The 12,504-nt window shown below is 46.3% G+C and overlaps 1 protein-coding gene across 6 annotated transcripts in view; it reads left to right on the top strand.

Annotated features, from left to right (window-relative positions):
* The window catches only part of 4930402H24Rik (RIKEN cDNA 4930402H24 gene), a 134,446-nt gene that overhangs the window by 104,272 nt on the left and 17,670 nt on the right, over window positions 1-12,504 (top strand). For all 6 annotated transcript variants that reach the window (XR_001782167.2, XM_011239474.3, XM_011239473.3 and 3 more), the window contains 2 exons: window positions 5,460-5,585; window positions 9,189-9,226. Coding sequence is in view for 5 of the 6 variants with exons in the window: in XM_011239474.3 (XP_011237776.1) it covers window positions 5,460-5,585; window positions 9,189-9,226 (164 nt within the window). In the remaining variant the exon portion in view is untranslated. The remainder of the gene's footprint in view (window positions 1-5,459; window positions 5,586-9,188; window positions 9,227-12,504) is intronic.

Raw genomic sequence — 12,504 nt, 5'->3', positions numbered from 1 at the left:
AAAGACCAGGATGCTGTTGCCATATTGTGGCTAAGGGTAACTGATAGCTACATGTTTCTATGTTAGCTTCCATATTGTAGTATCACCAAGAGGTGAGGAATTAGGGGGTCTGGTAAAGGTTCTCTAGTAATCTTAGAGTGATAGTACTGTTTAGCCTTGCCATCTAGACACCAAAGCCTCATCAGTTCTACTCCTCCCTCTTCTGGAATTGTAGACCTAGCACCTGCATAGTCTGTAAACACCATACCCGTTTGCCAGTAACTACCCCAGAAGACTTTCATGAGACCCACAGTGAAAATGTGCAGGGTATTGTTGAGCAGGGAGTTTCTGCTTTCTAACTTAGGTCCTAAGTTCCTAGTAAGTACCGTTCTTATCAGAGTAAATGTGTATCTCCTGTCTCTGTCTCTGTCTCTCTGTGTGTCTCTGTGTGTGTGTGTGTGTGTGTGTGTGTGTGTGTGTGTGTGTGCTCTATAGATGGATGTGTATATATGTGTATCCCTGTGTGGTCACCCATGGAGCCAGAAGAGGATATAGAATGACTTCTCATCTTATGTCCGTGCAATATGTCTGACTTACTCCTTTGAGTCAGGGTCTTTCACTGAAAGTGGAGCTAGGCTGACAGCCTCCTGTCTGTCTCTCACAGCAATGGGGGTACCGGCGAGCACAGCCGTGTCTTTTTTTCTTTTTCTAGCCTGGGTGTGGGGACCCAGCCTTCATCCCCCATGCTTGCACAGCAAATGCTTCACCACTGAGCCGATTTGGCAGAGTATCTACTGCTGCCCCAGAGAACTCCTGTTTACCACCCTTCTGTGGAGGAGTGCCTTACAGGGCCTTTATCACCCGGATTCAGGAGAACAGAACAGGGCTGGGCTTGTTTCTAGTGTTATGGTTGTAAAGAAGCTTTGTGCTATTCTCACAATAATTGGTGTTTGCAGCAGGCTGGTTGTTTCCAGTAAAGACTAGGCCCAGATCCAAAGTTCTGTTTGGGCTCCTGGTTGTAATGATGGGACCAGGAAGGAGCTAGCTCGGTGTTCGTGAGAAGGGAGGCAGGTGTGAATGTGCATCCTCGGGGCTTTCCTGTACTCAGGGACCTTGTTGCAGCCTGACCCCACATGCAGCGTCCTTCTGCCAGCCCTTTAGACCATGTGATCAACAGAGGGGGAATTGGCTTGTTTTCTGTTGCTTGTACCAGTCAGAGGAATGGTCAATCCAGCATCCTACTTCCTGCCCTTGCCTGAATTGAGAGTCACTGGGACTGGGGACCTGGGAATGAATTGCCAGCTTGTCAGTATACACGGATAAAGTCGCTTCCATTATCTTATTTCAGAGAATATTATTGATTCCTTATCTGGCTCTTCATGTTTGTAAAAATGTTGGACATGTGCCTGCTTCTGGTCTGCTTTTAGACCCAGGATTCACCTAGTCACACCACAGGATATGTAGGGCATCAGTGGATACCCTAATGGGCTCCGTCAGGGTAACAGCTATGTGCAGCCATGATGGTACACACTTACAAATCCAGGACTTGGGAGGTAGAATCAGGAAGGTCAACCTTTGGCTATATAATGAGTTCAAGGCCAGGCTGGACTATATGAGATTAGCAGCTAAGTGCTGTAGCTCTTTACTAAGGCATGTACAGATTCGACCCATTTTTTTTTTTAATTCAAAAGATAACATATAGTTACCTGCTTCATAGCCTGTAAGACTCCTTGACACTAGGCATTATTGAGGTTGTTGGTTAAGGAAGATGGCAGGGGTTCCTCACATCAAGAATTTTCTCCCTCAAACCTGTTGTCCTCCTGCTTCAGTCTACAGAATGCTAGGATTGCAGATTCAACATAACACTTGGCTTGTTTCTCAAGTCCAGCTTTTGTTTGTTTTGTTGTTGTTTAAAGATTTATTTATTTATTTATTTATTTATTATACATAAGTACACTGTAGCTGTCTTTAGACACACCAGAAGAGGGCATCAGATCCCTTTACAGATGGTTGTGAGCCACCATGTGGTTGCTGGGAATTGAACTCTGGACCTCTGGAAGAGCCGTCAGTGCTCTTAACCACTGAGCCATCACTCCAGCCCCCTGCTTCTTTTTTTATCAGTATATCTCTGATTTTTTTTTGAGGATTTTTTTTAATGTGTATGAGTGTTTTGCTTCTGTGTATGTATGTATAACATGTGCGTGCAATGTCCAAATGGGGACCAGAAGAGGCATCAGACTGCCCTAGAACTGGAGTTAGAGACTATTCATTGTGAGCCACCATGTAGGTGTCAGGACTGAAGCTGAGTCTTTTGTAAGAGCAGCAAGTGCTCTTAACCTCAGAGCTGTCTCTCCAGTCTGGTTTTTGGGTTTTTTATGTGTAAATATCTATATACGTCATGTGTATGCTGTTGTTCATGAGGCCAGGGAGGGCATTAGATCCTCTGGAGCTAGAGTTACAAGAGGCTGAGCTACCCGGGTGAGCTCTGAGTCTCACACTCAGAACCTCTGGAAGAACAACAGCAAGTGCTCCCGATGGCTGAGCTCGCTCTCCAGCCCCTCCCCCTCCCCCTCCCCCTCCCCCTCCCCCATCACGAGTGCTGCTTTGATCTTTGGAGAAAACTTTATGATATAGGATGGGGCTTTCTTTGCTTTCCAGAGTGGCTGCTTCCACTCAGCTTCCTACCATCTCAGAGGCTGTGGCAACTGTTTCAAAAATGAAAGTAAAGGGTTTTAATTTGTTTCTGTTTCATTTTTGAGACAGGGCCTCATTTCTTGAGAGCCAACCTCAAATGTAGCGGAGGATAACTTTGAATCTGTGATCTACATCCCAAATGCAGGGACTGTAGGTATGGGTCACTAGGCCCAGTTTACTGCAGGGAATTGACATGTTGCTTGTATTCTAGCAGCCACGCCCCAGCTCCTAGAGTGCTCTTGTACTTTGAAGAGTCAGATGTATAGTTGCCAAGCTTTTAGGGATATGGTAGGCGATAGTGAAATAGACGTGGTTATAAAAGGGATCTTCTTTTTTGGAAGTTTAACCATCTTGGCATAAAATAAATACATCTAAGACGAAACAAACAAAAACAGACTGGCCTTGTTCCATAGCCTTAGCTGACCAGGCACGCATTTCCTAACCTATGCTGGCCTTGAACTCACTGAAGTCCTTTCCCTTCAGAAATCCTTTATTTTCAAATGTGTTGCTGTCTCAGGTTCCCTGAACTTATACCATGCACATGGTATACACACATCAATGGAAGCAGTGTCTGGGGTCCTGCACTCAGGCCCATACAAGCACTGCATTGGATATTGGTGCACATAGGTCCAAGGACAGAAGCCAGGGAGCAGGAGCCTGCTAGGACTCACTCAGCTTTCTTTTTTTTTTTAATTTTTATTTATTTATTACATGTAAGTACACTGTAGCTGTCTTCAGACACTCCAGAAGAGGGCGTCAGATCTCGTTACAGATGGTTGTGAGCCACCATGTGGTTGCTGGGATTTGAACTCTGGACCTTCGGAAGAGCAGTCGGGTGAGCCACTGAGCCATCTCACCAGCCCATCACTCAGCTTTCTTGAGCAAGCCAACCATAGTGCAAGCCAGGCATACTGACACGGGCTGGTAATCCTTACACTTTGGAGGCTGAAGCAGGATTCCACAAGTTCAAGGCCAGCATGTTCTAGATAGCAAGTTCCAAGCCACCATTGGGCTACATAGCAGAGCCTCTATAAAATGAAAAATAAGTAAATAACACTTGAACAGCCAGGATCCCGTGGGGAAACTCTAGAATTTAGCACAGCCTGTTCTCCCTGAGGCTCTGATGATTGGGCAGGACCGAGGAGGATGTCCTAATCTGGAATGAAGCCAAGGCCTTTCTACAGGTGAGTTGTTCCTAGGAGCTCAGGACATAGCTCTGGCAGGCTGCGCCCGCTCCCCCGCCCCCACTGGTCTTCCTAAGACCCACACAGGCACAGGTTCACCTGACCTGCCAGACTGCCCTCAGGTCTGATGTCTCTCCATGGACTCAGACCTTTTGATAATAGTCCTGTGGGACAGTGCTGTCCTCTGTGGGATGAGAGCAGCCCCAAGGTCCGCTGGAGGTTGAATGTCCAGTTTATTGATCTGTATTGCTTTAGGCTTCAGAGACTGTAACACTGAACAAACACCTTATTGCAGAGAACTAAATGAGGAATGATGGGGCCAAAGAAGCACAGGAAGAAGACAAATCAGCAAGGAGAGGCTGTGGCTGACAGTCAGTGCATTCAGAGAAACCTGTGGGAGGGAGATACAGGGTACACGGAGCATCACCATGACTGCAGTGTCTATAAAGGCACAAAACGTCTCCATAAAAATGCCACTCAATGGAGCCCAGAGGTGGGGCACTCAGCTGGCACGTGCAACACTCTGAGTTTGATCCCCAGCACCATAGACCCCCAACAAATTGACACGTGACCAGAAACCAGAAGGAAGCCAGCCAGGTGTTTGCCAGAAGAAAAGAGCATTCCCACCCGAGGGGACAGAGTAGAAGTATGGCTGGCATATTCAGAGAGAATCCAGAAGGCCAGGTGCTGAGACCAGGGGACAGGCTGGGATCACGAAACTCTCCCTTGCACTTGAGAGGTCAGAGGGTGCAGGGCTGCCTGGCCCACTGTAAGGGCCTCAGCTTCTGCTCTGAGATGGAAACCACAAGAGGGTTTGAGCAGAGCAGTAACTGGATCGCTCAGAGGGCTTAGCATAGCCCTCTAGCCTCCCTGTTGAGAACAGTTTGCACTGGGGCAGGACAAAAGGGGGCGCAGCTGGGAGACCATTGGGGTGTCCTAGGTAAAGGACAGTAGCAGTCTGGACCCAGTGGGAGTGTGAGCAGTAATCTCTTTCAGGTTTATGCTGAAGACTAAGAGAAAATGGAATCAAAGAGGACCCAGATCTTTTGGCCCAGCATCTGAAAGTGTAAAAGTCCCCTGGGCTTAGAATAACAGGAACTTGGGAGGAACCGGCTTGAGGGTTTGGATTACAAACATATTCACTCCTAAGTGAAGACATCAAACTGGTTCTGTAAATCAAGATTGGAGGGAGTTCCAGGCAGAAGATGGAATAGAAATGGTATTTGACGGATCTGATGACCTTGTGAAATGGGAGGAGAAGGGGAAAGAACTAAAGAAAACAGAATCTGGCAGAGCTCCTGGGTTACACTAGAAAACCCTGTCCTGCCTTCAGAGCCCAGTCACTAGGTTCTTATCTCCAGAGTAGGTTGGCTCTCGGACCCAACTCTTCCTCTGAGGGGAACGGAAAGAACTTGGGAATGCAGAAACACACTGTGGATTCTAGGGCTCTAACCACAAAATGGGGTAACACAAGGGACTCTATGAGTCTCCCTTCTGCTTTGGGTCTCTCTTCAGCCCTCACTCAGCGCTCGGTGCTCCCCTCTTCCCTATTCTGTAGCCCCAACTAGGAAGCTAACTGTGTGTGTGTGCTTTCTTCCTTAGCTACACAGACGTCATTGATGTTGTGCAAGCCCTGCAGACTCACCCAGACCCAAACGTCAGGTCCTACTTCACCATTGGTGCCGTCACGGTGTGTGTGGAGCCCTTGAGCTGCTACATGGAGCACAGGTAGACACTTAGGATCGTCTCCATCCCATGATGTGGTACTGAAGTAAACTGTAGCAAGTTTCCCTCCCTTCCGGAATGAGACAGGTCTTTTCGCATGTTTGGCTTGTGGAACCACATATTGAATGAGATTATGGAAGACAGGCTTTATTCATCCCCATGAGAACAGGAGCCATGTCTTTTCAGTGCTTAGTGCATAGTTAGTATTCATGAAGGATCTATGGAAGTGGATTTTGCCAAGTGTGTGTAATGGATCTTGGGTTCAGTCCCAAGCAATGCAAATAAGGAAAGAAGGGACAGAAAGAGGGAAGGAGGAAGCGAATGAGGGAGGGAGGGAGGAAAATACATAATGTGAGAAAAGCTAAATGGGGTGGTTAAAGGTCTATAATCCCAGAACTCAGGAGGCAGAGATGGGAGGATCACTAGTTAGAAGCCAACTTAGGCTATAATGAGACTCTGTCTCAAAGAAAGAAATACTGACTAAGTAGGTGCTCAGGGCCAACCTGGGCTCCACCAGAGTGTGAGATCCTGGCTCAAAAGCGCAAAACAAACAAGCAGACAATAAATGAGTGTGTCTGCATATGAGTGTACCACAGACATAGTTTAATAAGACATGAATGGGGATAAGTATGTAGTTACTTAAATACAGAAGCCAGTCTAGGGACAAGAAACCCTTTCTCAAACAACAACAAAAAAAAGAAACATCAGTGTCTTCTGGTTGGATGAAGAAGGAAGCCACTGACACAGTGGCCCACACCTTTAATCCCAGCACTTGAGAGACAGAGGCAGGCAGGTCTCTGTGAGTTTGAGGCCAGCCTGGTCTACAGAGCTAGTTCCAGAACAGCCAGAGCTACACAAAGAACTCTGTCTCAAAAAAACTGAAGGAAAAAATAAAAGAAAGCCACCATATTAATTGGAAGGACAAGAATAAGATATGAGAAATTTCATTCCATTTTTTAAGAAATCATGCATGCATATGTGGTGGATTGAATTAGAATGCCACCCATAGACACATCTTTTTGTATGCCTGGTCCCCAGTTGATGGAACTATTTGGGAAGGATTAGGAGGTGTGGCTTTGCTGGAGGGGGTGTGTCACTGACTTTGAGGTTCCAAAAGACTGCTATGAGTGCTCTCTCGACCCCCTGCCTCCTGCTTTTGGATCAACATGTGAGCTCTCAGCTGTTCCGGCCACCATGCCTTTCCTCCTCCTCTAGCCAAACCATGTGCCAAACACTTCCTTTTATGAGATGCCTTGGATTATCACAGGAATAGAAAGTAACTAAGACAGCATGTTAAGTCCATGTGATCTACATACTTATCTCCTCCAGCTTTTCCATCAGCAATTTACTGACCCCTACTGGCCCCTTCCCATGTCAGAGGCTTCATGTTCAGCCTTGTGACAGGATATGATGCCATGTGGAAAATCTTGGTGAATTGCCAGGGGCTGCTATGAGAAAGGAGACAGATCTCATAAAGGGCCTAAGTGATTGAACTCCAAAATCACAGGCACTTAAGGACATAGACACTTCTAACACCCCACAATGAAGTCAGAGCCTCTGGTGTAGCTAGCTGTCTTTCTTTGTTCCTGGTCTTTTGGACCTGCTTTTAGCACACAGGAGTTCCTCCTAGAATCTTAAGGAATAAACCATGAGAGAGTCACAGCCTAAAATAGGACTCACCAAATTTGGTTCATATGGTATGTAAGCAGCTATTGCATATACTCCTGAGCCTCACACTAGCTGACGTGGGAGCGTTAGAGCTCTGTGGACCCAGACAGCCTAGACCTGGCCTCAGGCCCAGTGTGTGGAAGGCCTGGGGCAGGATGCTCAGTCTCCTTTCCTGACCTCAGCCTAAGCTTCTCATCTGCTAATGTATAGTCAGATAAGTCAGAGTCTACTCTTTTCATCGGCCAGTGGATAACAACAAAGCCAGGCCTACCTGCTTGTGTGGTGCCCATCCTTAGTGGGACTTGATACAAGGCAGCTGTTCTCATCAGTGGTAGGTCCCCTCTCTAAGAGGAATATTATAACATTAGAATTTTAATTTGTTTCTTATTTTAGTTTAATTAATTAATTAATTAATTATTGAGGCAGGGTTCTACTGTGTAGCCTAGGTTGTAGGTTAGGCAGAGATCCACCTGCCTCTGCCACCTGAGTGCTGGGATTAAAGGTTTGCGCCACCGTTCCAGGTCTGTATTTTGGGAGTGTGATTTTTTTTTTCCTTCTGCATACTGAAGAGATAAAGATCAGCTCCATCTTGTTTGGTTTTCGTCTGTATCAGTGTTTTGGAAATGGGCTCTGGAAGCCCTACTGGCCTCAGTCTTGATTTGAAAGGGAAGAGCCCCTGCCCCAGCTTCCTAAGTACTTCCTGTTCCAGGCATGTGCCACCAGGCCTGGTTTGAACTCTCACTTGGATCCTCACCCTCCCCACCTCTGTCCAGTCAGTCTTCTTCCTGCTTCTGTTCTTTTTTAGACTTGAGAGGAGGATTGGCCTGAGGCTATAGTTCAGTTACAGAGTACTTTACCAGAAAGCAGAGTGCCCTGAATTTGATTGTTCCAACACTTTGTTGGGGAAAAGGTTAAAGAGGAACTGAGGTCATAGCTTGCACATAAAGGAATGCAGAAAAGCATGACAAGACCAGCCCTGGTAGCACATGCCTGTAGTCCTAGCGCCTAGGACACAGAGACAGGAGGCTCTCTATGAATTCAGGGCCAGCCTAGTCTACAGAGTGAGCTCTAAGATAGCCAGGACTACACAGTGAGACCCTCAAAAACAGGAACAGCAGTGATGACAACAAAAAAGAAAAAGTAGAGAAGCACAGTAGGGCCAGCAAGATGGTGCACAGTAGGGCTGGCAGGATGACTCAGCAGGGAAAGGCACATGTGCATGTATGTGCACACTGACACACAAAGCACTAAGTAAATTTACAGAACAGAGGCATGGAACCTTGGACCCTTGGTCCTAGTAGAGTCCCATGGCTTAACCCTTATCATTTCCCTTCACATTTCCTGTTACTCAAGAAGGTATCTTTTTCTTTTTTTTAAAGATTTACTTTTATTTTATGTTTATGGGTGTTTTGCCTACATTTAAGTATGTGTACCACATGCATGCAGTGCCTGTTGAAGCCAGAAGAGGGTGTTGGATCCCCTGGAACTAGAGTTAACATATGCCTGTGAGCTGCCATGTGGGTGCTGGGAATCAAACCTGGGTCCTCTGGAAGAGCAACCAGTGTCTCCTTATCCGCTAAGCCATCTCTCCAGCCCCAACAATATATTTTTCTAAAAGACCAGCTTGGACCGAGGTTGTAATTCAGCAACTCAATGACATATGCTTCACTGGCCCCCAGAAGTGACAAAGATGAAGCTTCTCTCTGTTCCCTGTGATCTGAAGAGCTCTCAGAGCTCCCATATCCTCCCTGCCATGTGCCATGTAGGAATTTCTATGGAACACAAGCTTCAGTGCCTGTATGACTATCTTAGATGCTTACAGGGTACTCATTGCTCAGTACCACCTGGTACCTACACTCTCTCCCAGATTCATGCTTTTGTGGGAAATAATGATCACTGAAATAAATGGTTTTGAAATACTTTTTTTTTTCTCTTTAGATTTCTCTTTCCTAAATGTCTTGACCAGTGTTCACAAGGTAAGCGATATATTCGACTTCCTGGTTCTATGCCATCACAATCTGATCAGATACAGTAGGCTTTCCTTCATGCTGTTGCCTTTCTGAAATCTACAGCATGTGGAATGGTTCCAGGGAAAGCTCCGGCGACTTCCTTGTATCCTGCTGGGTAGACATACATGCTCCACAGCTTCTCATTTAACGCACTAAAGCTCCTCCAGCAGCGGCAGCAGCAGCACTCCTGCCCTGGCCTTGCTGCTCCACGGACAGCAAACGGAACCTCTAAATCAGCAAGATCCCTAAGGGTCCTGGAGATCCAGAATAAATTATAACTTCCCTGCAGTGCTGCTGAGATGCTCAGTGCTCTCCTGGGGATGAGAGTAACAGCAATGTGCCTGGAAGTGGGGGGGATAGGACATGTACCTCAGTGGGGGTGCTGACTGGGGATATGTTTGTTGGAGTTGAGCTTTCTGAATCAGCCCAGCAAGCAAATATCTGATAGAAGAAAACAACTTGGTGTCTCCAGCATACTTGTGCCCTGCTGGTCCCATTACCAGTCCACAGGGACAGCAAAAACTGTTGTCTTGGCAGACAGCTGAGCTAGCTGCGTAGGTAGGAGGCTAAGGAGGAAGAGTGTTCTTGTTGGACTTGGTAGACCAGGTAGAGGCAGTCGCCCTCTGCTTTTTTGAGACAGAGTCTCATGTAGTCCCACCTGGCTTCAAATTACTGTGTAGCCCAAGTTAGCCTTGGACTCCTGATCCTCCTGTTTCTACCTCCCACGTGCCGAGAGTAGTATAAACCATCGTGCCTGCCTTCGACAGCAGATTGAAATGAAGGTCGTCTGGGTCTATCCATAATGTCTAATCCAGGTAGATTCAGGATTTGTTGGGTTTGGTGGTTGTGGGTTTTCAAGTCAGAGTAGCCCTGGCGGTCCTAGAACTCACTGTAGACCAGGCTGACCTCAAACTTAGAGATCTACCTGTCTCTGCCTCCCAAGTGCTGAGATTGAAGGTATACACCACCATGCCTGGCAGATTCAGTTAGTAGGACCTATTGACAAACTAGTTGTAGGGCATAAATTGGAAAAGAGATATTCAGGATGCCTCTGCTTTCTAGTTTAGAGGATATGGAAAAGCTGGAGATGGCTGTACTTGGCTGGAAAGCACAAGCGAGAACAGTGAACAGGAGATAAGAAGGGAGGCTTTCTGGTCCTTGGTTCTGGACTTGAAAACCATGATCAAAAGGCACAGACAAGATATTTGATGTCCAGATGTGGAGTTGAAAAGGTTAGAAGACCAGAGATGTGAAGGATATTGGAAAATCCTGGAAGCTGAAAAGATGAAACAAGAAGAAACAGTACTTCAGATATCAAGGACAGGAGAAATCAGTTATGTTTAATGTTGCAGAGTCCTCAAGGGATGGTCAATTTAACAACAACAACAACAAAAACCCATTATCTTTGCAAGTGTGAAGGGCACTGGTAACCTCACCAGGAATATCTGAGTAGACAGGTCAGAGGTGAAGGCAAGTCTGAGTTAGAATAGCCAGTTAGACATTGCAGGTGAGTGATTGGGAACAACGTCAGGGCATCCGGGAGGCAGTGACAGCTGGAGCAGGATGCTTTCAAAAACTGTCATTTCTAACAAGGCGTGATTAACACCTTTAATCCCAGTACTCAGGAGGCAGAGGCAGGTAGATCTTTCTGTGTTAGAAGCAAGACATAGTAAGCTCCAGGTCAGTCTGGGACTATATAATGAGACCTGTCAGAGAAAACAGTTGCCATTTCTTTCTGTCAGAGAGTAGCAGTCACAGGCTGGGTAGTAAAATCATCTCGGTTGCATAGTGAGGGGTGTGTGTGTGTGTTGTGTATGCCTATATCTGTGTTTGACACAGAATCTGTGTAGCCCTGCTGGCCTGAACTTTTTTTCTTCTGCATTTGTTCATTCATTCATTCATTCATTCATTCATTCATTCATGGTTTTTCGAGGCAGAATTTCTCTGTGTAGCCTTGGCTGTCCTGGAACTCACTCTGTAGACCAGGTTAGCCTGGAATTCAGTCTGCTTCTGCCTCCTGACTGCTGGCATTAAAGGTGTTCAACACTACTTACTGCCAGATGAGATCCTGTCTTTAAAAAAAGTTTTCTTATTCTGAAATTATTCACTGAAAAATAAGCCTGTAGTCCGAGAAAGCCACTGGTCTTAATAGAGGACATCTAAGATTTCACATCCCATCTGCAGATGGGAAATGAAAGCCGACTAGACAGTGACAACTTCTGAGGAAGCTGAGGAAGTATTAACTTGGCAGGTAGCACTCGCTGACCAACCTGGGCTTGGTAGCTCACATTGACAGTCACAGGCTTGGGAGCCTGAAGCAGGAGAATTGTCACAAGCTCAAGGGCACCTTGGCTACAAAGTAAGATCCATCTCAAACAAACAAACTTAAAAAATGTGGAGACCTGTCTTGGCCCTGCCTTCCTGTCAGTGTTGAAGCCACGTCTTGATGTTTCCCCTCCAGCATCTTCCCACTTTCCTTTGTGGAGCATAAGCACAGATGATCAGGTGCCCTGGCAGAGAGCCTTAAGGAAATGCTGTCTTCATTATCCATAAACCTGGAGCAGCCCTGGGCTGGTTGCCCAACCAGAAAGCCTCTTTAGTGTTCATCCTTCTAGGCTGAGCCAAGCTGAATTCCCTCAGCCCTTGGTAGTACTAAGGGAATGGTCCCTTCCGACCCGTTGTTCAACAGCAGTTTGTCTCCAGGTTTGTACTTGCTGTCGTGTGGGCAGAGATGCCATTCACTGATTCTTTTCTTTTCTTCTTTGGAGACAGGGTCTCTTTGTATATCCCTGGCTGTCCTGGAACTTAATGTGTAGACCAGACTGGCCTCACAAGATCCACCTACCTATGCTTCCCTAGTGCTGGATTAAAGGCATACACTGCCACACAGCCCAAATCTTGTCCCATGAATGCCAAGGAACTCAGGAGTTGCAGTGTCTTGGTAAATTATCTTCCATTTGTATCTGAGCTGGCTGATGTGGCTCACCCTGGATGGACAGGAAATAAAAAAAAAACATCGATTGTGTTCCTTCTCATTAGAGAATCGATGGCTGTCTTGGAAGTGGGTCTGTTTCTATGCTTAATATTCTGCAGCATTTAATGATAGCAGAGGCTCACATCCTGTTTAGCAGGGCTCATTAGAATGCTGACTGTAAGCAAAGTGAAGGTGTTTTTACTCTCTGCTTTTAGAAGTGAACAGAGATAAAAGAAAGGTGTTTCATTTATTCCTAGACTGCTGAAAGCCT

This window comes from Mus musculus, chromosome 2 (genome assembly GCF_000001635.26).
Source record: "Mus musculus strain C57BL/6J chromosome 2, GRCm38.p6 C57BL/6J".
NCBI lineage: Eukaryota > Metazoa > Chordata > Mammalia > Rodentia > Muridae > Mus > Mus musculus.
Note: the sequence above shows the minus strand (reverse complement) of the source record. Positions and strands in the feature narration are given on the sequence as shown.